Source organism: Physeter macrocephalus, unplaced genomic scaffold (assembly GCF_002837175.3).
Source record: "Physeter macrocephalus isolate SW-GA unplaced genomic scaffold, ASM283717v5 random_1537, whole genome shotgun sequence".
Classification (NCBI taxonomy): domain Eukaryota; kingdom Metazoa; phylum Chordata; class Mammalia; order Artiodactyla; family Physeteridae; genus Physeter; species Physeter macrocephalus.
The window spans coordinates 1-25000 of NW_021146851.1; the positions used below are offsets into that span (position 1 = coordinate 1).

The following is a 25000-nucleotide window of genomic DNA, read 5'->3' on the forward strand; positions in this document are numbered from 1 at the left end:
CCCGGCTCCTTCCCAAGCCCTGAGAGGCAGGCAGACGAGCTGGCGGGCCCCAGCTTCTGCCACCCCCATTACCGGGCCCTAGAGAGCTCAGGTCGTGAGCTCAGACCTCCCTGCGGGCTGCGGAATGGGCGCGAAGGGGCAGGTCCCACGTGCTGCCCGTGCCCCTGCGCGGCCGGTCTGGCGTCGGGCGTCTTGGGGGCGGACGGGGGTGTTGGGGGCGCCTCTCGCCCTTGTCCCAACCACTACTCATCAAGCGGGCGTGTCTCAGGGTACAGCCTGAAGTTTAGGGGTGTGGGTGGCAGGGAGGACTGGGGAGGGCTCTTGGCTAGGATGAAGTGAGCTTGAGGGCTCAGTCGGGATGCTGTGATCGCACCGCGGTAACCTCCTGGCAGATCAAGAAACTGTCCAAAGTGCCCGACTTCCCCTCGAAACGCCTGCCCAACTGGAGGACCAGAGGACTGGAGCAGCGGCGGCAGAGCTTGGAGGCCTATATCCAGGTGTGTGTGGGTCTCACTCTGTTGCCTCTCAGCCTGCTGGACCAGAGGTGTGACACCGGCAGAGAGGTGCGGGGGCATGGGGTGAGGGGGACCTACATTTTGGCCATGTTCTAGTACTTCATCCCTCTCTGAATTGGTAGGATTGAGTGAGGTAACCAGGAGACAGGTAGTCCCAGTTAAATAAGGCTAGCTCTCTTTTCCTCCAGGGTGAGATCCTGTGCTGCCCTCATGATAAGGGTGGAGATCCTACCCCCCCTCTCCCACACGGTTATGCCCAATTGCAGGCCAGGCTGGCTTCATGGGCCAATCTGTGTAGTCACCCAGGGCCAGTGCTCAGAGGGGCCCTAGCTTGGTTTAATGCTCTGCTCTGGCTGTCCTGAAATTCTTTATCATTTTGGAAGGGCCCACACGTTTTCATTTTGCACCAGGTTCTGCGTATTACACAGATGAATCTGATTACAGGTTGCCTCTGTTCTCTTCTCCAGGGCATCCTATACTTGAACCAGGATGTGCCCAAGGAACTACTGGAATTCCTGAATCTTCGCCACTTGCCCATAGTCCCCAAGGCCAGCAGCTGGGGGTGAGCATCTCTAGAAGTGCTTGGCATGAGAGGGGCCCCAGTGTTGTGGGGACAGGGGCTCTCTGCAGCCAGCAGGTGAGGAAAGGTTTTAGAGGCCAAGCCCCTTTCCTTCTTGTATCTGCCAGGCCTTAGCCTGGTTCTTCCTCTTTAAGACACAACCTCCCCGGTAGGCTTTCTTGACCCCGGTGGAGGGGCTGTTTTCTGAAGACCTTGGCTACCCCAAGTGCCTCCCGAGCTGAGTTTGTTACAAATAGAAGCAGCAGTCCCCTGGGAGGTGAAATTCTGGGCTTCTGCATCTCCACCCCTGCCACACGCTCCACCGACCCCCCACCCCCCACCCCACCCACCTGGGCATCCCCAGGCAGCTCACAGCCTCTCTCTTCTTTTCAGCACCCTGGGGGAGTTCCTGCCAGGCAACAGCAGGCAAGTCAAAGTCTCTGTCTGCACTGGGTTCCTACTGCCCCCTCGTGGCCATATGCCAGGGCCTGAAGTCTCTGGCCTGTCCCCGTGGTCCAGGTTTTCATGTTGTTGCCTCCTGAGCCCACTTCCCACTTTTCCTCTGTGGGTCCTTGGTGATCTCAGTCCTTAGTCTCCACCCAACCTGAGACTTTTGTTTCTCCCTCCACTGTTCATGACCCCTTTTCTTCCTAGCTCACAGCTGTACCACCGGCCTGTTATCAGCTTCTGCATGGATCCTTATATTTGCATCCCATCCCCAGGTGAGGAGGTGCCTCTGACCCATAATCCACATTTAGGGCCCAGGTACCAGGGTGGGAGTGAGGGTAAACTTGATATTTCTCAGCTCCCAGGACCCCTAGGCAGCATCTCCCTCCTACTGCCCTCCTTTGGGGCCACACCTCCCTGCTGTTCCTGTGCCCCTGTAGCCTGCTTTGTATTTTCCTCCCAGAAGTAGACATGGTGAAATGAGCTTGGCTCCCCTGGTCTACATTCCTTACCAGCGTAGCTTTAGCAAGATGTGAACAGAATGTGAACTGGGAATGCCAAGGCCTCATTTGAGGTGGCCAGCTGCTACCTGCTGCCTTGGCAGGGACCCCTGTTCTCGGGGAACAGGGGGTGCTGAGCCTATGAGCAGGAGTTCAGGGGGCTGCAGGCCTGCAGCCAGGCCCACCCCACCTCCTCTTGCCCTGAAGCCCCTACCCCTTACTCCTGTTTTCCTTCTGTCCTAGAGCCTCTGCCCAACGTGGTGGTGAACGGTGTGCTCCAGGGCCTCTATGGCTTCAGCGCCAGCACAGCTAAAGCCCAGCCAGAGGCTGCCTGTCACCCTGTTCCAGTGCCACCGATGCCCTGACCAGTCCAGAGGGCTTTAGGCCACCTGCCAGGACAGTCATGTACCTCAGTCCTATGAAAGGGACATGGGCTGTGTCAGCCTTGGCCTGGACCCCGGACTCACCACCCTCCACCCCTCCAGGCTCAGAACTCAGCTGCACTGGTGTCTGAGGTAGTAGAATCCTGCACTCGTAGAGCCCAGGGGCCAGGGTGGGGACAACAGAGGATAGGGAATAAAGGGAGAATTCCTTTAGAATGTTCATAGCCCACCAGTTTGGAGGTGGGCTATGAAAAGGTGCAGGTATATTCCTTTACCTACATCAGGAGAAAGGCGGGGCGGGGACATGCAAAGGTTGAGGCACGGTGGCTAGCCAAGTTCAGAAGCAAGGGGCAAAAGCTCCTGCTTGATGCTTTGTGCGTAGCACATTTTTTTGTGAAGGTCCAGATCTGTTTCCTCTTGCCCTCCCAGACTTGTGTGGCCAGTTGGAAATGTCTGGGTTGTGTTCATCTCTCCCTCATTTCTGGAGGGAAAGGGTTCAGGCCAGAACCCAAGGAGGGGACAGGCACCACTGCCACAGGAGCCCCAGACAGGCTGGCACTGGACTTGGGGTCGGTGGGGGGGAGGGGGGGTGCCGCAGGCCCCGGAACCCAGCCCATACGCAGATTATAAAAAAACACTTTTTTAATCAGTCAGTGTTGGTAGGAGTTTGTTACAAAACTGGGCCCGTGGAATGTGGGGGGCGGGGTCCGCTCCATCAGATGCCAGCACTAGGGCCAGTGCAGCATGGAGCCCTGTGGCGGGCTTTCTTCACCCCCGGGAGGGCAACAGGGCCACACAGACAGTCGCTCAAAGGGAAGAGGTCCCTGGGGCCCTACTCCTTGGCGATGGCAAAGGGCTTCTCCACTTCAATCTTGCCACAGTCTGCGATCGTCACATCCTTCAGAGGCCTGTCCCGACCGTCTGTCTTGGTGCTCTCCACCTTACGCACTACATCCTAGGGAGGAAGGCAGAGTGTCAGGCGGTCTGCTGGTCGAGAGAGATGCGCCCCAGTGTGCGGCCGTGAGGGCTGAGACCCGCACGTGACGAACAGCGTACAAACCATGAGGCACCAAAATCCTAAGGGCATCGTGGCCGGGTGCCAGCCCAGGGCAAGAAGAACCCAGCTTTGACACCAGGAGGATGCAGTAGTTTCGATCCTCTGAAGTATGACCCAGGCTGGGCTAGGGGTGAGGAGGAGGGGGGTGCTGGGGAGAGGGCGCCAAGCGGCTTCTCCGGGACAGCGTGTTCGGCTGGGCCCTGTACAACCGACGGTGGTGCCAGGACATGCCTGACTGAGTGACGGGATGGAGGGTCCTCAATTGTGCAGCCTCACGGAGACCTCCTGGCCAGCCTCTGCCTGGGGCCTGGAGGGATTTAGAACTTGGAGGAGGGACTTCCCTGGCGGCCCAGTGGTTAAGACTCTGGACTTCCACGGCAGGAGGCACGGGTTCGATCCCTGGTCGGGGAACTAAGATTCCCCATGCTAGACAGTGTGACCAAAAAAAAAAAAAAGAACTCGGGGCATAGAGAGAGAGGCTGTTTAGTCTCAAATCCCCCCAGGTTTGTAGAAATAAACACTGGTCAGAATCTGTACATTCCCTTCTGGGAAAGGGATAAAATATATGGATCCCCTGCCCTGGGGTCTGTGTCAGATCCCTGGTCAGGGTTGCCCAGGATTAGTCCCCCCCGCCCCCCCAAACTCACCATGCCCTCTAGAACTTTGCCGAACACTACATGCTTGCCATCTAACCAGGCTGTCTTGACCGTCGTGATGAAGAACTGGGAGCCGTTGGTGTCTTTGCCTGCGTTGGCCATGCTTACCCAGCCGGGGCCATAATGTTTCAGCTTGAAGTTCTCATCAGGGAAGCGTTCACCGTAGATGCTCTTCCCTGGGAAGAAAGAGTAGGTCAGGGGAGCTGGGGGAGCCCCAACGAAGCAGATCTTCGGGGTGAGGATTCCAGAGGCTGAACCTATGCCCCGTGCCAGGCCAGGCTCCAGTGGAGTACAAGGACATACAAGCTGTTCCCTTCCTACCCTCCGGCCCTGGAGCCAAACCATACTGACAGCCCAAGTGGGGCATGAGGCCAGGGTGATTTAGTGAATAACTCACAAGATGATTACTTTGAGAATATAGTTTTATGACTTTCAAATATGGCACATATTAAAAACTACCTCGGCTGTGGCCTGAGAGGCCTGCCATGGGGACTTTAGTGGAGGGAGGTGCTGTGCAGGATGCAGGGGAGGTAAGAACCCTCCAGAAAAGGAGGACTGCTGTGGCTGACCAGCTTTTCTTCCTAAGAGCACAAAAGATACCGAGGACACTCCAAAGCACGAAGAAAGATGAGTGGGGAAGGGCAGGGAGAAGCAAAAGAGAGGGGCCGCCATTTGAGTTCTGGAAAGTCAAGAGCCTCTTATCAACGCCTGAACCAAAATAAAAGGGGGCTCTGAGTGTGTGTACTGTGTCTGTCTGTGGAGGGTCTGGGGCCAGCATACAAGATAGTGGAGCCGAGAGAGGATCTCTACCCCATTCCAGAGGTCCTAACTTAAGTTCCCAAGGCTGGTTCCAGGAGAAATACTGCAAAATACTGCACCCTTCTTTGTCCCTGGCCTCTCCTAGAGATTCACACAGTGCACTAGAGGGCCCAAGAAACCCAGCAACAAAGAAGTAATTTTCATTTTGTTTTACCCAACGCCTTTCAAACTTATCTGCGTACGAAACCTTTTTCCTCCTCGATACACGTATTTTCATCCTGTGGTTCCCAGAGGGGAACCAGGTTGGGAAGCTGTCCTAGACTGATGCTAAGGAGGTATTTCTGATTGTACAGTAAGTGGGAAGTTTGAAAATCACCTGGCCAGGAAGGACTCAACCAGACAGATAAGGAGATTGGGGAGCCTCTTTACATCAGTTTTATATTACTTGTTCTACTTCACCAGGAGATCACGGTGCTGTGACTTGCGGTGTTTTCTAAGAGCATGACAAGGAAGACTTGTTCCCCCTTCCTATCTGAGAGAGAATAGTTTTGGAGGGGAGTAGTGGGACCAAAAAAAGCAATTTTTATTTGTAATGTGAAATGTGAAAATAAAACTGTCAACTCTTTTAGTTTTTGTTTTTTTTTTTTAAAAGAGGATTCCCATGTGAGAATCCTCTTTGTACATCTCAGTGAACTGCAGGAATTCAACTACTGCTGCTATCCAGAAAATCCCCAAATCTATATCCTTAGCTCCAATCACTTTCCCAAGATACAAGGAGTCCCAAACTTAAATGGATAGTGAAGGTTTTAAACTCAACATACTTTGTCATCTTTCTCTCCAGACTTCGGTTATTCTTTTGACATTTGTTTCCTCCGCACGTTGTCAATGTTGTCCTCACCCCCATCACGGATTCATCCTTTTCTCCCATTCCTGCTACCCCCGCTGCAATCACGGCTAATGCTCAGAGTGGGAACAGTGTGCCAGAGGGCTGGTGCAAGCATGTGAAACATAAAAAACCCACCCTGTAAGGCAGGAGCTAAGAGCCCCATTTCAAAGATGAAGAACCCAAGGTACAGAGGTTAAAGATACCCCAGCTGGGAAGTAGCAGAGCTGGAATTCAAACCAAGGTGGTCTGGCTCTCGAATCTCTGCTCTTACCCACTAGGTATCCTCCCTGGGTTCAGGCCCACATCGCCCGATGCAGGGGAAGCTGCACCAACCGCCCTGCCAGTCTGCTTCTCCTGTGTCCATGTCCTGAATCTGCCACATTATTACCCCTCAAACTCCTTTGTGATCAGGCCTTGCTCCCATTCAAGTCTTCAGCGGATCCTCACTCCGTGGAGGACAAAGCCCCGGGTCCCTGGCCTGGCCGCTGCCCGTCACTCTGGGCTCCCGGAAGCTTCACTTCCATCCTCCTGACCCCACCTTTGGCCAAGCTCCTGCCGCAGACCAGACCTGAGCTCACGCCTTAACCCTGCCTCTTCCCTGCCCATTCAAATTCTCCCCAGCCAGATCTGTCCCTGCTCAAACCTGTCCTCACGTTTATGAGGCCATTTCCTGATCACCTTGGTGTAAAGTGAGTCCTTTACGTGTCAGCACTTTGACGACGGCTGACTTTACTTACCACTCGCTGGGCACTATGCACTCAACATCTCACCTCACCCTCCCAGCACCCACAACTCTTACCACTTACTCTACAGAAGAGGAAACTGAGGTTCAGAGGACTCACTTGCCTGAGGTCACAAAGTAAGAAGGTGGCAGACACCCAACTGTGTGTGACTCCACGATTACAGTGCTTTTGTATCATGTCTGCTTTGTCTTTGTCGTCCAGCTAGCTATGACTTACATCTTGTATTATGTCACTTTCATAGTGTTTTCTCCTCGTTCTTCCCACCTCGACGATAAACCACTCGAGGACAGAGCCTGAGCCCTAAAAGCTGTGTGACAGCCCATTTGTGACTTTTCAGGTATTGGAAGTGAAAGGGAGTTGCTGTCCCACTGGTTTTTGCATCCTCAGCACCCACCACAGAGCCTGGCCCAGTAAATATTGATCGGTGGGGTGAGCTGCAGCTGCGGTCTAGAGGAACAGCAGGCTGTGCACCCAAGTGTGGTGAGACCTGTTGGTTAGTCCAGGCTGTCTGTCTGTCTGTCCTACTGTACAAGTAGTGCAAGTGAGACTGCCAGATCTTGCCAAGTGGTCTCTGGGGGGAGACTGCCAAGGAAAGCAATTTCTCCCACCCTTGCTGGGGCTTCCAAGGCCGCCCACACAAGCTTTGCATGCCTGACCTAGAATCACCTACAGGTGTTTCACTTTGCTCCCCTCCCCGCAGGGCGTACTGCGAGGCAAGTCACCGAGGCTGTAGGCCTGGATCAGCTGGTCTGCCAGCTGCGCGAGATTCTCTTATGTCCACCTGAAACCCATTCCTCCCTCTCCTTTGTACTGGGTTCCCTGGCCCTCCCACCTTGGGGGCTGCACTGACAGACCCCTCTGCCCAGAGAATTTGAGGTTACCTCCAGTGCCATCTCCCCGGGTGAAGTCTCCACCCTGGATCATGAAGTCCTTGATCACACGATGGAATTTGCTGTCTTTGTAGCCAAATCCTTTCTAGAAAAGGGGATGAGAAGGTGAGGAGGTGGCATGAGGCACCAGGCAGACATTAAACAGGCCCTGCAGGAACCCAGCCCACAACAACAACTGCTCACAGAAGAGAAACCCCTGCTGGCAGATTCATCCTTCAACGTGCCACTGGGTGACCAGTTATCAAAGGCCAGGCCTGGAGCACACAGATCCAGGAAAGGCTATAAGACCGCACATTTCCTCTGCCTTTATACACTTCTACTTCATACATAATGCCTCCACCTTTCCCCTCTCGTTTTTTCCTAATCTAATCATAGGAAGAGAAGCAAGAAAACTGACGAAAAAAAAAAAAAAAAGTTACCTGCTGACCCAATGGGAAGTTGGAATGCAGACTTTCTTAAATGGGGCATTCATTTCCTTAAAACCTGGAAAGCTCTGGGCCCCTCACTCTGGTGCAGAGACCACAAACTAGTTTCCCTGGATGTTTTCTTTGGTTACTGCAACGTCTCAAAGATGAAAAATTTTCTCAAAAAAAGAAAAAAAAATTCTAATTCTGGATTTAGTTTAAAAAAACTCGGAAGATATGATAATACTGGGTTCCCAGTGCCAGAGGGCACAGCTGGTACTCCGTGACGACCACTGCTATGGGTGGGCCACACTCTGCAGTTCAGTTTGCCGCCAACCCTACTTGCCAACTCCGCTGCCTGTGAGCTGGGCTACCTCTGCTCTAGCCACTTACCTCTCCTGTAGCCAAGGCCACAAAATTATCCACTGTTTTTGGAACAGTTTTTCCAAAGAGACCGATGACCACCCGGCCTATATCTTCATCTCCAATTCGCAAGTCAAAGTACACCTGAGGAAAAAGACCATTTCAAACTTAAGCCTCTTAAAAGGGTCCTTCCTAGGGAACCGAGGGCCCAAGAAGCTACCCGGAGGATGGGAGAAAACAGACCCGTATTTTAAGAGCATTGTTTCTGAATCTGATTTTGGTGGCGACAAAAACCCCATGAGAATCTAATGAAAGCTCCATATGTTTGTTTACACTCTCCTTAGACTACAGGGTAACAACCTTTGCTCTAAATAAATAATGGGCCCAGATTCTAAAACTTAACATCAAAACACCATAAAGACGGGAGCCTAACCTAAGCACACCACTCAGGTGTAAACTATTACATTGCTGTGCTTTGGAACTGAAGTGGCTAAAATCTGGCCTACGTAGAGAAAAGACTGGCAATTTGGCAGGCGTGATCTTTCACCATTTCCTCAGCACTGTGGGGTATCTGCAAATAGACGGCTCTGAGTCTGCAATGCCGGCCCCAGCTGCGCGTCCCGGGCGCCAACGCCTGGGTCAGGGCTGGGCTCTCGGGGAGGGTCCGGGTCATTCTCCGGTCTGAATGGGGGAGGACGGCCCAGGCGCCAAGAGGCCACGACAGGGAAACTAGGGAGGGGCAGAGCCAAGGCCGAGGACGCCCGGGCCCGAGCTCTGGAACCCGAAATGCCTCGGACATGTGTGACCAGAGGCGCCAAGGCCGGAACCCAGGCGGTGGAGGGCAGGCCTCGCCAGGCAGGTCTGGAGACGGGAGGCTGGACCTTAACAGTGACTTTGGGCCCCTTCTTCTTCTCATCTGCAGCAGAAGGTCCAGGCAACAGCAGGAAGAAGACGGAGCCCACGACGAGGGCGGCGACGAAGAGCACCTTCATGTTCCGCTCCGAGAAGCGCAGCATCCACCGGGAGAAGCTAGCGCGGCCCGGGCTGCAGAGGCTGGAAGAGGGTGGGGGCGCGACGACGTGGGCCCGGCGCCTCCACCGAGCGCAGCCGGGGGGAACCGGGGCTCCTGCAGGCCTCCTAGAGGGAGGCAGGCCCCATTTCCCCCTCTGGTTGGGCTCCAGATGGTAGGTCCCCCTGGGGGGGCGGAGCCCGGCTTACCGACTGGGCGGGCGGAGACGAGGGCTCGTGGGTGGCTGCCACGTTACTGCGGCCTCATTGGCTTCACAGCTCGCCGACGCCCACCAACAGGAAGGGGATCAGCGGAAGGCGGCACCCCCTCCAAGAGCCCCGGATAGGGCTTCTGAAGAGGCTACCAGCCCAAGCGGAGGGACGCCGTGGCCCGCCGCGCCTTTGCGCGAGTGGAAGTCATTTGGCAGGTGGTGACCGAGGCTTTAAGTTAGGAAGTCTGTGGATGGGGCAGAAGACACTTGTTGTCCGTATTGGGCCAGTCAAGGGTTAGTTACACCGAATTGGGTTTAAATGTTATAGCCTCCAAAAACTCAGGGCACGTTTATGCCTACCCAGAGTATAACCTTATACAGCTCCGTTTGTCTTGCAAAACTTGCTTCAAAACCCACTTCCTTTTGGCTTAATCCCTGTCAGTGTCCTACCTTTTTTCTCTCCCTTCTCTTACTGTGCTTGCTGCTGTATGAGTCAACACACACTATTGTATACTCTGGTTCTTAACATCCTTTCTTTACCTGTTTTCCCAAGCAACTACATTTTAAAATTTTTATGTTTATTTTGGTGAGAAACGGACTGTGTTGCTCTTACTTTGTATACAGCTCCCCCAACTGCTGCAGGGCTAAGTGCTCAACAAATGCTGGATGGAACAGCCGTCACGTTAGCACTGAGGTGGGAAATAATATCTGCAAGGGTTTGAGGTTGAGTCCCTCTTTTCTAGAAACCTCCAGGAAGGTCCGGAGTAGTCGTCAGATGCGCCCCCAGCAGTATTTCAGGGCTCCAAAGACTCTTGTTCCCAACAGTCTGTAACATATATAATTCAGTACTGGGAGTCTAGCACACACACACACACACACACACACACACACACACACAAATTGCCACTGACATCTTTCTAAAGCTCGGAACCATGACATTATTAAATGTCTTTAATTTTCAAAGATTAACTTTACAGAAGTTCCTGGTCTTCACAGCCCAGATTGTAGGTAGACATGGCTCCATTTCTATAGTCGAACTTGGCAATTTGGTCTCTATATAAGGTGCCGACCTGAGTTTGAGGTTATGCATGGCCACTGACATTACCTTGTCCTTCCTTACACTGAGGTCACTGCAGGCGGACTGCAGAGCTTCAGCAGACAGTTCTCTCAAATAAATGCAAATAACATTTGCTGTTTCTAATTCTCACACCTCAATCCAGACCACCTCTCAGTGAGGTGGAGTTTCTTCTCGGTAAAACTGTTGCACTGAGAAAGATGAGCTTTCAACCCCCTCTTCCTCTCCTCCTTCATTTTTTGGGTCTCTTAAGCCTCTTTCCCCACTCGCTGGTCTCACACTGCCCACACTGAGAAAATTGTTTACCAAGCTATGTTTTCAAAGTAGCCTTCTCCACATGAGGAACTCATTAATGCTAAAACAGCATAAAAGCAACCTTCTCCCCACCTCCCCCCACCTTTGAAAAAAATAAGCTTGATGGATACAGTGTTCTCAATATGAAGTTTTTCTCTCATGATGATTTTTTAAAAAAATATTTGGCTGCACCGGGTCTTAGTTGCAGCATGCGGGATCTTCAGTTGTGGCATGCAAACTCTTAGTTGCAGTATGTGGGATCTAGTTCCCTGACCAGGGATCGAACCAGGCCCCCTGCATTGGGAGCACAGAGTCTTAGCCACTGGATCACCAGGGAGGTCCTTCTCATGCTGATCTTAAACGTGTTTTTTACTAGTGAAAGAAGAAATCGTTAAGTAGCAACTGACTAGTAATAGAAAAAATTGGAACCAATGATGGCCAGACTGGCAGTTGTTTTGTGCCATATATGCACATCATAGTTATACCTTCTGTCTGTAGAGATGTTCTTCATTAGTAGAGCAGAATTACAAAGCTGCCATTTCATAGTTGTTCCAGAGCAGATCCTAACTTCCTGGTGTGCTAGCACCTAAAAACCACAGGGATACAGGAATTAGTATGTGAGTGATGAATGTCCAAATTCTGCCAGAAATATTTATTGTTTTTTATTTTATTTTTGGCTGTGTTGGGTCTTTGTTGCTGCACGCGGGCCTTCTCTAATTGCGGCGAGCAGGGGCTACTCTTTGTTGCATTGCGGGGGCTTCTTGTTGTGGTGGCTTTTCTTGTTGCTGAGCACGGGCTCTAGACGCGCGGGCTTCAGTAGCTGTGGCTTGCAGGCTCTAAAGCGCAGGCTCAGTAGTTGTGGCGCACAGGCTCAGTTGCTCCGCGGCATGTGGGATCTTCCTGGACCAGGGATTGAACCCCTGTCCCCTGCATTGGCAGGCAGATTCTTAACCACTGCGCCACCAGGGAAACCCCAGAAATATTTATTTTTAAAGTGACCCACAGGAGAGGGCAATGTTCAACCCAAAAGAATGACGCAAGAATGCCAAAGTATCAGGCATTATTTTCATTCCTGGAGCCTTGTAACTAAGAGTCCTAGACGGATTCTTCGTTACAAATGAACCAGGAGAGCTTAAAAGCAGACAAACCAACCAACCAAACAAGCAAAATTAGCCAAGAAAGGTAAGACATTTTATTTTACATACAAAAAGGGTGCAAACTGAGTCCTTTCCTCCCCAGATTGGAGAAGAGGTATACTTAAAGATCACATGTGTGTTTTCCATGGTGCCCTGGGAAATGGGCTACTCTGAGATAATATCAAGACCCATTTCCATTTACTCCAAAGAAGGCTTCTTCCTCTGCAGAGGAGTTTCTACTTAATGGTGTACAAATCTCTCTCCTGGAGGAACCGTTTCAAATACACTTGAAATTGACATTCATGTTTAAAAATACTACAAGTTTCATTTTCACAGCTGAGCTTTGCAGACCAGTGCCAGGGTTTATGAAACAAAATTACGTATCTAAAATAAAAGGTTAAAAAAAAAGGCATTTAACAATAATCAGACACATCCACGCATCAATTAAAACTGATTTCCACAGCTGATTTATACATTATCTAGTCTGAAAAAATTGCAGTCAACATCCCAACATCTTTTAAAAAGTACAATGGGCAAAGATTAAAGAAACAGACAAAATAATAATATAATAAATTAGAGCATGTAATATATCCAATGGGAATTGATGAATGAACATTTTCCATTGGGGGGCTTATAATATTTTTGGTTTCATCTTTTTTTCTGCTGTTTACTCTTCTGCTTGATAAATGGGGCTCATTCCCAGAGCCAGCTTGCTTCCACACCAATTTGAGAAACTCACTTGTTTCTTGTTTACTTCCGAGAATATTCAGGAACACATGGTCCCAGCAACCTGGGCTGTGAGTCTTTATGGAAGTGAAATGCATACAGATGAGTGCTGGCACGCACGTGCACACACAGACACACACACGCATACAAATATAACCACACACACCCATCTGTAGATACAGTCCCCCGTAACCCCCCCCACCCCCCGCCAAAGAAATGGCTCATCTTCCTGAGACATTCCTAACAGATTGATAAGCCTCTTAAAAAAGCTTTCGGTGTAAGGGCTGGCCTGGGATTTGGTCTGTAGCTCATAAAGAGGAACACTGAAAATGTCTCACCTGCTCTGAAAGAGGGGATTTGCGGGGAAGGGGCAGTCAGGATAGCTGTCCTCTTGTGTGTGTTACTGGGACGACTGCACTGCATCCCCATTTCTTACCATGGATAACCCTCTGCTTTGAAGGTGGTGATGGCACTGGAAAGATGATTGTGAGAAGTAAAAAAAGAAAAGTAACAACATAAATTCTGTCCACAGAACTGAGGTTTCTTTATAACACTGAGTTTGGTAATCAAACTAGAAATATATGGAGTACACGTTCACTTTTTCCTTTGTAATACAAGCTGAGCTACAAACAAACTCTGGAGTGGACGTCCTGGTCGCTTTTTGAGGAAATATGTCAACCACTACCATCTATATCCAGGGAACCTACTTACTATTCTGAATACAATGGAGAAACCTATTCTTTTGCACTCAGTCACCTGCAAAAGGAATTAGGAAAAACATTTTTAAGACTGCTTAATTGATCAAAGACTTCCAAGATTCCTTATTTGTGGCTAAAACACTGCTTAAAACTCTGTAAACCCTCAAAAGAGCCATGGTTTCCTCTTTTTCTTATTCAGAAACAAAATCACTCCCCTCCCCCATCAAAAACAAACAAACGCCCAAGAAAACAAAACCACAGGCATCCCATTTTGATTCCTACCAACCCATCATGGGGAAGACTGGGAGTCACTGGCCATCAACCTCTAGAGGGGACCTTCCTGGAGCCCTGAAGTTGGCAAAAGCAAGAACCCCAGAGACAAGTACCTGCTGCTCAGGCCAATCCAGATGGGGTGCCAAGTTATCCTGGCTCCCTAAGGGTTTCTGGAATTCATCTGCCCACCTTGGGGCAATGGTGGATTGGTGGCAGTGGCCTGACAAAGGCAATGTTGGCTGTAGGACAATGCAAGCTCCCGATCTGAGAAATTCTAGCCCTAACATGGCTCTGACACTGGAGACAATGTTGTCAGGGCAATTCACTGGGAATGAAAACTAGTTTAAATATGAAAATGGAAGAGGTGACTGCGACACATGAGGCATGCAGACTTGGGAGAGATGCATCAGAAGAAAGATCAAGTTCCTTAGAGGAGATCCTTTCTAGGCTGCCATGGAAGTACTTATTTTTGAAAAATGCAGGCCATACTGCTCACTGGGAGGGGGAGCAGGTTGTCTCTTTTGCATAAAAAAAGTTAAGGCTACGATCTTTAGTAACCACTCTGACATAACCTTACCCTCACTCATTTCCTTTTTTTTTTTTTTTTTTGGCGTTACGTGGGCCTCTCACTGCTGTGGCCTCTCCCGTTGCGGAGCACAGGCTCCAGACGCGCAGGCTCCGCGGCATGTGGGATCCTCCCGGACTGGGGCACGAACCCGTGTCCCCTGAATCGGCAGGCGGGCCCTCAACCACTGCGCCACCAGGGAAGCCCCACCCTCGCTCATTTCTGACAGCAGAAGTGGTTACTAACACTGAGAACCAACACTGAATACGTACTCCCAATGTACATTTCCAGTGAACCAGGTTGGAAGGTACTTTAGAGGCGATGGACACCTCTGCTGGCTAATGGCAGGGGCTGTTTCTACGAACTTGGAGTTCACTGAGGATGAACAGGCAATCAACACTTCTACTGGAAAACTCAGGATCCTGCTGTCTTCCATCACCCTATATCCCAAAATAAAAATGGGGCTTTAATTGGAGGCCAACCTCATCACCTGACTTTGTACCTTCCTAGACCGTTTCCTCCTAGACAGACCCCAAATGGCAGGAGTATGTTAATTAAGGCAGACATGAAAGCATGCTGCTGCTGGCACACTCTGCACATCCTTGCAGAGCAGTCTGGAGTGAAAGCACTGGGAAACGCCAAGGGATGCACAGCAAGTAATCAACCCGTACTGCACAGACACAGCCATGCTCTGGTCACAAGGGAAGGATCCCTTACGTCTTGGTGGATTCCTGGCCTGCTTGCCTCAATCTGCTCAGGATGCAATGCCTGAAGGACTGCAGGGCTTGGGAGAAACCCTAATGTTGTTAGTGCTTAATGCTAACTCAGCAACTGCATCAATCCTGAAGAAAAAGATCCCTAGGTATCACGGTTATGGAGTGAAGGAAGCTCAAAGACGACAGAGCAAGTGGATTTGGGTGGGCGGTAGCTGGAGGGAGTGCCCAACCCCGAGGCCCTGGCTGAGGAATATAGCTACTCAACGACAGCAGCGGGGCTGAGGAGGGAGGCCTGATGGGATGTGCTGATGGGGATGAAACTGATGTGGCCACGTTACTCCTTAGGTATCCTTCTTAAAAAGAAAAAAAAAAAAAAATTTTTTTTTCTTTTTTAAAGGAAGATCACAGTAGACTCTCTCGGGGGTCTGGAACCACCCTGGAGTACCAATGGCCCTGAGAGGATCACCATTACTGTGCATGCCAGAAGGACTTGGGCTCTTCACCTTTGTTATGAAAAATCAAATACCTAGTAAGAGATCTGAGGGGGGCAGAGAGTGAGAATAGTGCATTAGGAAGAACCCCACAACTGCTCAGGTTCGATCCTGCAATAGCGAGCCTTTAAAACAAAGTTAAGACCCTGAAAAAGTCACAAACCCAGCTGCAAGAGGGCTTGCCCTGCAGCCAAGCTGGTAACTGCCTTTGCTTTTTTTGTGGAAGTGGGGAGGCACTTAGTGGAGTAAGGGGTGCCAGGGATGCTCCAGACTTTGCCACCATTTCCTCTTGCCCTCCCATGAGAAGCAAGGCTTTTTCTACACAGGGATGTGGAGGTTCAAGATTCTATACGGGAAATTAGAGTTACCCAAATTGAGAAGAGTTACCCAAATGCCAACTGAGAAACTATGTAAGTTTCCGTGACAGTGCCTTAACCACCAGCTAATGTCAAGGAAGCAAACCCCAATATTGAAAATTCTTGTGGGGAAGCGGTGTGACCCTGCATCTCCCAGCCATTCTGTTCTGTTTATAGGAAATTTTCTTTTAAAGAAATGAAAGATTACAATCTTTATATAAGCTAGGCAAATTTGAAGCCAGTGAAGTGATATTTCCTAGCCAAGGACCAGTGGAACACAGGTGAAGCCCAGTAACTCTGATCCACGCTACCGCTATCTCTGCTCCATGTAAGACACATCAAGGGACTTGTCAGAAAATACCAACTACCAGAAAGTGTGTCTGCATCCTCCAGTCCAAAAGACAGCCCTACATCTCAAGCCAGAGGCAATGATTTCCGTGTTCCCAAAACCCCCAGACTAGGTCACCAGCCACTGTCCTCCATGGTTAGCTCTCTCTACCCCCAGATAGAAGACCTCGTTCTCTGATGTAATTAATCCTTTCTCCTCGATCACATCTGGAATGAGAAGTCACTGTTTGGATAAGTCACTCATCTCAAATGAAAATCAAGCATGAGAGGTTCTATTAACTCCATACATTGGCGACTTTTCAAGCAGTGAATGAGGAACCAAGACCCTTCATGGCAGCGTGTCTGGACATGGAGAGTGTACCGGGGAGAACAGGCTCTAGATGTGTGGCCATCTCATCTAGAAGGAGTCTAAGTCCAAGTGAGAGGATAATTTCACACCTTTCATTTCAGTCTCCTTTCCCCAGGAATTTTCCAGCACTAACCAATCTTACCCTCCTGTTCACTATAGCCCCATACACTGAGGCCTAAGCCTGCGGCTATGGACCTGCTGGAAGAAGATTTGCAGGTACTTGGTTTCTGATAAGGCAGGCCAGCCCAAATGCTGTAACTCAGCTATTGGGGCAAACAGTACAGATCAATTTTATTTCCTGGCCCTATGATGAGCCAAATCCTGAGGTTCCTCTGGCAGTTGGAAGGCAGGATCACTTTCCTCCTTCTTGTCCACTAGTGGCAATACAGTGGTGGCTGTTTCATCACTAATTTTGTCCCCCAAGTCACTAAGGAAGTCACATGGCTATCTAGTTGGAAGTCCCTGGCAGTGGAGGAAACAGATATTTCAGATTCTTTTTATTAAGCATCTCCTTCTCTGGGATGAACTGTCTCCTGTCACAGTCTGGCTTGGCTGGCTCATCCCATGTGCTGGAGAGCTAGGTTGTCCGAACTGCAGGCTGATGAGGTCAAGAGGCTCTGGAAGGGACATTCTTCAGCAGCTGAGAAGACGAATGAAAATTCAAGTATGTTTCCTTGCCAACCTGAGGGTTCACTCAGAATGACACAGAGTTTGGCTTCTTCTCTTCTGGGTGCTGCAGACCCAACTCTTTCCATTGAGAATGTCCTCTGGACCCATGTTCTCTCTGAATGGCTTGGCTGGCCCCATCCCCCTCAAAACAGAAAAAAAAGTAAAACTCCCAATATAACCAGACACAATATGCATCTGCCTTGTTTTTTGTTTAAAAAAAAAACAACTAAAAGTGCAATAAAGTCAGGTTTTTTTGTCCTTTGCTCAGAACAATTTGCAATGTTCTACTCCTGTCTGGAGAACAGAGTTCGCTTGTCAAGAAAGCTAAGAACGTCAACACACAGGGACAGTAGACTGCAGATTTCTCACAGCTTGTGTCCTACAGTGTAACTTCACAAGAGGGAAGGAGGGAGTAACCTGCACCCCGTGGCCAGCTCGGGATGGAGGCTGCACAGGCACAGAGGAAGATGGAGAGCCATACTGCCAGACACACCTGGTGGGCGGAGAAGGTTCTCCTCCAGCCTTGGCCTGCATCTCCCTCCTACCTTCTTGGCCGCACCCCCAGCCTCTCAAGCTCCTTCAGCAGACAAAGCCTTCAGCTCATTAGCTTTTATGCTGGAGAGGGTTGAGGGTGGGGCAAGAACCAGGAGCAAGTAAACTAAGGGGAGGGGAGAGAATAGTAGTCCTTGAGTTTTTGTGAATGACACCTTCACTGTAAACAATAGGAAGGAGAGTCAACCAGGCAGCCCCAAGGGTAAGCAGTGGAGGACCAGTGGCTCTGGGACCTGCTCAGAGCCTCAGGCAGGTCGGGGCAGCCACTGACCCACTGGGCCCTGGCTGCCCGCACTGGCTCCTTCTGGGGGCATCTGTTTTTCTTCGTTTTGGTTTGGATCTCCACCCTCCCCCACGGAGGAGTCCCTTCCAATGAGAAATGGCAGGAGCTGCGGGTGTAATCAAGTCAGAGTCCCCAGGGCCTGAGGACTCCTGGGAGGCACGGGTCACTTGTGGCGCTGAGCAGTCTTCTTCCTTTTCCTCTTAAAGAAGCAGCAGCACCTGGAGCACAAGAAGACCACAAGTGAGTACGGGAGGCCCGCAGCTGCCAACAGAGTTCTGCATCCCTCTGCTTATTGCAGGGGTGGAACTTCCCCCTGGCACCCGCCCACAGGGTCGCCCGCCATCTACAGTGCACACACTGGAGGCAGTGGGCAGTGTCTGTCAGGAAAGCCAAAGGAGAGAGCTGCTTTATTCCAAACCTAATCATCAAAGTGCTGCAGGCTAGGCAGCAGGACGGAAGCAGGCATTTTTGGAAGAAGGATGAAGAAGGCTTATTTCCCAGTCTAACACCCCAACCTGAAAGTCTCATCCTCCTTTATACCGAACCAAGGCTGGGGGTCCTCAGGGCTGCGTGAGAAGAGCCTGCACTGTTTGCCCCTTGATACAGAGGGCAAAATTATTTAATGCAACTTCGGAGGTCAGTGGGTACGGAGGCTAAACTAAGGCAAACAAACGCCAAGAAAAGTATGATGTATGGAACTCTAGGAGGCTCTCACGATGCTACCAATGAAGGATTAAGGAGTCTCTCTAATCTCATCCCCGGCCCCAGCCAGCTACCTGGCGTAGGCAGGAGAAGCCCTGACCCTAATAACTGTGTGAGCCCAGATCTTTTAACTGAAATCAGCACAGCCTACTCTTCATTTGGAGAGGATCAATGCCACAGTTGATCACCAGGAAGCATCGGGTTTCAGGGTCCTCCTCAACTTAGCTTCCGGAGGCTGCTGCTGGGCCAGACTGGGTTCAAGGACTGACCCTGCTTAGGGTGGGGCTGGGGCCTGATGCCTTCAACAGCCACAGCTCTGCCGCACCCTTTAGCTCGGGTACCTGCTCCGTACTGCTGTCTTTGGAACAGGAAGCCCCTCTTGCTCAGGCAGCGACTATTCCAGAAGGGGGTGATGAGGGCTGTGGCATGGCTGGTGCAAAAGATATGACCTTTCCAGGAAGCTGACACATGGGAAATGAGAACGTGAGGGGCAGAAAGTGGTGGATGAGTCAAAGATGCCATGTGATGGAGGGGAGTAATCTGGAAGTGTCACTCAGACTTGCTGGATCCTTGAAAGGAAAGCTTTTCTCAGAAACTATCTTTGGGTCTTTTGCCTTATCCTTCTGGGTTTAATGTCAAAAATATTCATACAGAAATAAAGAGCTGTTGCTTACTTCCGCATACCCCTAAGTCCTCCACTGTGGCTAAGACTCCCCCCTTTTTTAGTCAGACCCCTTTGTATTCCCACACCCGATGGACTAGTCATCAAAAATTTGGAGAAAGTGTCTTCTTAGAATGCAGAAATAGATGTTTACACAGACAAAATGATGGGCTTTAACCATAACTGAATGAATTAAACATGGAGATGTTGGAAATAGGAGCTTCTTAAGAGAGTCTTAAAAAAGATTTTCTAAGAGTATAATGACATATGTGATGTACTATTAATGGGTGTCAATATAGTCACTAAACAAAGTGTCCTTTGTATTTAGAGGCTGAATAAACTCTTTTAAATACAAATGACCAACACTTTTGATTGTTTTCAGTCCTTAAGGGAATCCCTGGGGAAGGATTTTAAAAAAAGGTCATTTTTTTGTTCATATGCTTTAGAAAACAGACATTCTTTCAAGCTGAATGTCCAGAAATTATTAAATAAGGTGAATTAAATCTCACGGGAGTACCAGTACTTCAACAGAGCTAGCTACCTGTTCCCTGTTAACCATGATTTTCAGAGGGATCACTAACATTTAAGTCAATTTTTATTCTTATGCTTTTTGGAGGATGCTAAGATGATGATTTTGTGTTTTTAAGTTAAGAACAATCATTAAAAAGTTTGAAATACTGTTTTGGTCCGTTTCAAATGATACAATTTCTCTTTTACCTCCTCCAAGGCAAGTCATAAGAATTAATATCTACTTGTAAGCATATCATAACCTGATGTGCAAAGCTGAATTCACCTGACTGGAGGAGAGTGTGAGCTATGGTTTAGAGCCTTAATTTTTGCTAGTTACCGTAGTTAAAACTTCAGCAGTAGCAGAGGCTTTTAGTAATTTTACCCATGAGGAAACGGGCTCCACAATCAACTCTTTGGTTTCTGTGGTGACTACCAGCAATAGGGCCTGTTAACCTTGGTCAGACCCCAGACCAAGCCCACTGACTGACTCCATACAGATGTCTTACTCTCAGAAGAGACTGAAGGCAAGTGATGAACTCTTCTTGTGTCTTAGGTTTCCTTCCAGCTGATTCTTTGATCGGCTCTCCCTTCAGCTACTCCTTTACGACGTTTCTCTGCTGTACTTGTTGTACATTCTTCCCTTGCTCTAATGCCTTGTTTAAGCCCCACAGTATCCATCAAGTCTTCCTTAACCATCCCTGTCAACACTGACCTCTCAAGGGACAATATCATAAAAGTGTCCTTTCAAGCATGCATGTCTTATCTCTCCAGGTAGATTGTATTTCAGCTCTTTGGGGAAGGCCTTGAGACCCCCTAGAGTTCCAAGCACAGAGTGGATGAGCACAAAGTAGGCCGTGAATTTGCAGTCAGGATCATGTGACTGACATCTCACAGGAAAAAACAGACCACGATGATGTCAGATTACACAGACACGTTTGCTAAATAAATAGGCCAAATGTACTCCTTGATACCGTAATACTATAAATTCTATCTCCATAAAACCCAATTTTTATCTTCAATACATCTCTGTCCCTTGGGAAACCCTGTAGGCAACTTGGCTTAGAGAGTTAGGGTACAGAAACCAGTGCCCAACTCAGTTACTGAAGACCAGTAGAAACAAGGTAGTCACAGAGGCCAGCAGACTGTTATCACCACACGGAATATTATCCCACACGTGCAGTGTAGGAGATTCTGGCTCCAGACCGCAGCAGACCAATCAGCTCACGAGCACCTGGAGCTCACAGGCAATGCCCAGGGAGCGAGGCAGGGAGGGCACTGCCTTACAGTGAGAACGCGCCCCACCCACCGTGGAGCCACCAGGGCTTCCCCTTCAAGACCCGCATGCTGCCCCAAAAGTGCATTCAAGGGACCTTCTCCAGGACTGGGAGAGAGACTCCAATGTCTCACTAGCCAAGTCGGCCCTTGGCCCACTATAAGCTCTTATAAGAAGGGAAAAGAAAAGAAAAGGAAAAAAAAAAGACAATAAATGAAAAACAAACAAAAACTCAAAACAACAACAACAACAAAATGTCCATCTCTCCCCCAAGAAGCAGCTCTCTTATTTGGAGATACTCATATTCTACAGATGGAAGAACCAGCTGAACCAAAAAGAAAAGTCACAGATTTTTCCAAAGCTGCTAATTTTAAGGTTAGAGACCGAGCCGCAGAATGTGAGATTATCTGGCAACAACTGTCCTTGGAGTTGTGAGGAATAATTAGATTCTGATTATGCAACTGGTACAGTAATCTGGTCTTCTTACCTCTGTCCCTCTCTGCCTGATAATATCTAGCCATATTAATTTGAGAAAAAATTCACTCAGCTAAAAACGAAGAGACAATTTTGGATACTGTGGGATATCGTTCTGACAGGAGGAGGCTGCATTGTGGTGGGTTTGGAAGGAAAAAAGGAACAGATTAATTGCTAGGTACAGGCCTGCCCATCCCCACCTTGTGGATCTAGTTCCCCAGTCTGGGTGGGTATGGCACAAGGTGGCATACAGGAGCCATTGAGTGTTCCTAAGGCATTTTGTTTGGCTTTGCCAATCCCAACCTAGCCTGGTCCGCTCCCCTAGCATGTGGACTGGAGAGAGGGACTCACCACAGGTTGAGCATTTTCAGGCAGCTACAGAGTGTGTAAAGAGAAAAACACAGAAAGGAAGAGAGAGAAAGAGAGATATTAGTCCACAGAGGTGAGATGGAAGCGACTCCCTGTGAGCCATGCAAACATGCAGTATGTGTCTGTGTTTAGTTTCTTCCTCTGTCAAGGCAGGGTGAGTAGGCCCAGGCCACTTGGTCCCCACACTGAAGTGGAGGGGACAGGTGCCTGATAGAAGCCTCGAGGTGGGAGCTGGATCTCAGTGAGGGCTAAGGCAAAACAGAAAGAGTTGGTGGGAGCTCCAAGAGTGGGCTTTCCCGGGCAACTTCCAGGAAGGTAGCAGGAGAAAGAGCATATGATCCTGCCTGTAAGAATTCAATCAGGCACCAAGGCCAAGCCATTTTGGTTCCCACATGAAGTCTTACCGTGCAATTTGTTAAGTTAACCTCCCAAATATTCTGAGGGAAAGAGAAGTCCCTAGCCTTTCTATAAGACCAACATGCCTGACCAAAGCAGCCAGCAGTTAGCTCTTTCTCTAGAGGGGAAAACAAGCTTAAGAAACACTTTATCTTATTAGGAGGTGACTAGCGAGGAGGGTCACTGCTCAGATTAAGGTATAACTGCCAGAAAAAGGCCTAAATCCCATTCTTGTTAATTCTCAGAGAAAATGAGGTCCACACTTGCTAAGTTGTAGCTAAAGTCAGTGGATAACCTAAAATTCCTGTGTTCTTACCATAACAAAAATCAGCCAAAAAGCTTTGCCTTGCCTCACTACCCTTCCAATCACCCTTAAACAAGGACATGTGTCCTATATCTAGAGAAAAGGGTAAGTTAGATGTTTATTCTGTTTACAGAACAAAAAAACGAGACCCTGTTATTTCTCTCCTCCTTTACACGAAACAAAGCTGGCTGAGGAACCCAAAATCAAAAGCTGGGAAGTGAAGGTTTCCACACTGTTTCCCCAGTACTCTAGCTGAATCTTAATGTAGGCAACAGCCCCCTTTTTTCCACAAGCAGGCTGCATGGACAAATGGCATCACAGCTGTGTGCAATGAGGAGCTGTGTGGGATGCCCTGTGCTTCTCTAGCTGTGACTTCTTCCCATGAAAGTGATCAAGCAGATGGACACATGGCTCCCCCGCCCCCAACCAATACATAGAAGGCCAAGAAGAAAAACACATGGCTGTGCCCTGACAGTTCCCTGGACAAGATGGATTGGTAGCTCATGAAATCACTGGGGGAAATGCCACACAAAATGTCCTAAGCCATGAGCTTTTGGATGACATTTGGTCAAATACGATTGCTCTCCTCTGGTCTCCACATCTTTCAGAAGGCTCAAACCTGGCACAGTGGTCTTTGCTAAATGGGGAGACTTTAAATTCTCTTTACATCTAGAATTTAGATTATACCAGAACAGAACACACCAGATTGAAATCTGTGTGTGTGACTGGTCCCCTATCTTATACACAGAACACAAACACCACACTCACATACACAATTAGTGTACACATTTACCAAAATGAAATGAGATAAATGGGTTCAAAGATAATTCTGTATAGGGCATATTATAAGACTAAAGCCCATTCAATCCTGGTATTCAAAGTATAATATGAAATCCAGAGCTCAACTTTTGGCCTTCAAAGTAATAGCCGCAACGGTGAATTGGAAGTGAGGTGGGGCTGGGAACAGGCGCAGCCATCTTTCAAGCCCAGACGATGTTTGGATCAGACCACAGACATTGCCATCAGACGCAGTACAGTGGTTCCCAACCTCAACGACATATTTGAATCACCGGAACTTAAAAAACTCCTGATGCTCAGGCCACATCCGTGATAAGTTAAACCAGAATCTCTGGAGCCAGGATTCAGGCATTTGTATTTGCTAACATGCCCCAGGAGACTCCAAAGTGCAGCCAAGGTTGAGAACTCAGAGGGTAGGAGTACCACATTGTTTATTTGGGAGAATGAAGTTTTGTCATGGAAACTGAAAAACTGTGAGTACCATTAAAACTTCCACAGCCCCTGAGAAGAGGGAGCATGTTTCCTTTTACTAAAAATGGTCTCCTCCTGGCACTGACCCCCACTTCCTTGTCCTCCTTATGTATTAGGGCCTTACATTAATCAGGAGAGGAGCAGCTGAAGCTGCCTACAGTCAGTAGGGACTCAACAAGAGAGAGTCCAAGTCACCCTCGGTTGCTTTTTATCTACTGGGGAGGAATCCTCAAGTCCTGGCTTTTAAAGGAAACGACCTCTCGAAAGAAAAGTGAGCTCATCAAATAGATGGGCAGCAGAGCAGAGGAGTGGGCAGGGGGCCAACCATGAAAAGTTGTATCTGGAAGAACGCAGATCTTGACTAGCCTCTTACTACCTTTTACTGAGGCATAAGCATGTTCTGGTTTGTACTTAGGCTAGTTGGGGGCTCAAGAGATCACTTAAGGCACAGTATCACTATACATATGTTGCCTGCTTCTGAAAACAAGGTACTGGGATAGCCTGGATGTTCTCAGAGGGTTTATAAGAAAAGTCATCCATATCAGGTGTGGCAGCAGTTACTGATTTGTGAAGGACTTCTCTCTCCCTACCTCATGTTGCCTTAGAGTTTAAATCTGGACCTGAATTTGGGATGGGGCAAAAAGGGAAAGAAGTGATAGAAATGCTGCTTTTGCAGCAGAATCAGCAGTTATTTCACCTTCTACCCCATTTTCTAAGAGTTTAAACACAGACCATGCAGAGAGCACCAAGGGGCTGGTGGTATGGGCAGGGCAAGACATTAACATGCAAGAGAAGCAGAAAAGGGAGTGGGGTAACCTCCTCACCCTCTTGGGATTAGTCTGATTTCCTCTCCATCCCAAGACTCTTTCATTCAACAGGTGCAGAGACTATTTTTCTTGACTGACTTATCTGAGTCTCTCTGAATTCAGAATCATTTAAGTGAGAACAAAAGGGCTCTGAGACCCTTGTCTAGGACTATAGATGCAAAGTGGTTAGCCAAGAACCAGAAATCAAATGCTGTTCAGCATGGCCCATGGTTTAGACAAGCAGATTTTTCTCTGTGTCCCTTAGGGAGCAAGAGGCTCCAGGGCCCCAAGAGGCTCAGGACTGCTATCTGCTGTGGCTCTCA

The 25000-nt window shown here is 49.1% G+C and overlaps 2 protein-coding genes and 1 long non-coding RNA gene across 4 annotated transcripts; 1 reads left to right on the plus strand and 2 right to left on the minus strand.

Annotated features, from left to right (window-relative positions):
• Positions 1-329: 329 nt before the first annotated feature.
• On the plus strand, positions 330-2959 carry SNX22 (sorting nexin 22; the record flags this gene model as incomplete). Its single annotated transcript, XM_028487122.1, has 5 exons — positions 330-497; positions 983-1077; positions 1468-1500; positions 1729-1796; positions 2265-2959. Coding segments are annotated over 5 exons (486 nt in total), but the record flags the coding sequence as incomplete, so codon positions are not given.
• A 69-nt stretch (positions 2960-3028) lies between these two features.
• On the minus strand, positions 3029-9234 carry PPIB (peptidylprolyl isomerase B). The gene is made up of 5 exons (XM_007120693.3): positions 9044-9234; positions 8193-8306; positions 7387-7480; positions 4109-4293; positions 3029-3359 (listed from the first exon to the last, which is right to left on the minus strand). The coding sequence occupies exons 1-5, from the start codon at positions 9176-9178 to the stop codon at positions 3237-3239; spliced, it is 651 nt and encodes a 216-aa protein (XP_007120755.1). The 5' UTR covers positions 9179-9234; the 3' UTR covers positions 3029-3236.
• A 2455-nt stretch (positions 9235-11689) lies between these two features.
• On the minus strand, positions 11690-21218 carry LOC129391955 (uncharacterized). Of its 2 annotated transcripts, none has more exons than XR_008616878.1 (3): positions 20293-21218; positions 12627-18131; positions 11690-12271 (listed from the first exon to the last, which is right to left on the minus strand). It is a non-coding gene; the product is annotated as an uncharacterized lncRNA (long non-coding RNA). The 2 variants fall into 2 exon arrangements; XR_008616877.1 differs by having other exon boundaries at positions 11692-12690; positions 12952-18131; positions 20293-21105.
• Between the last annotated feature and the right edge of the window lie 3782 nt (positions 21219-25000).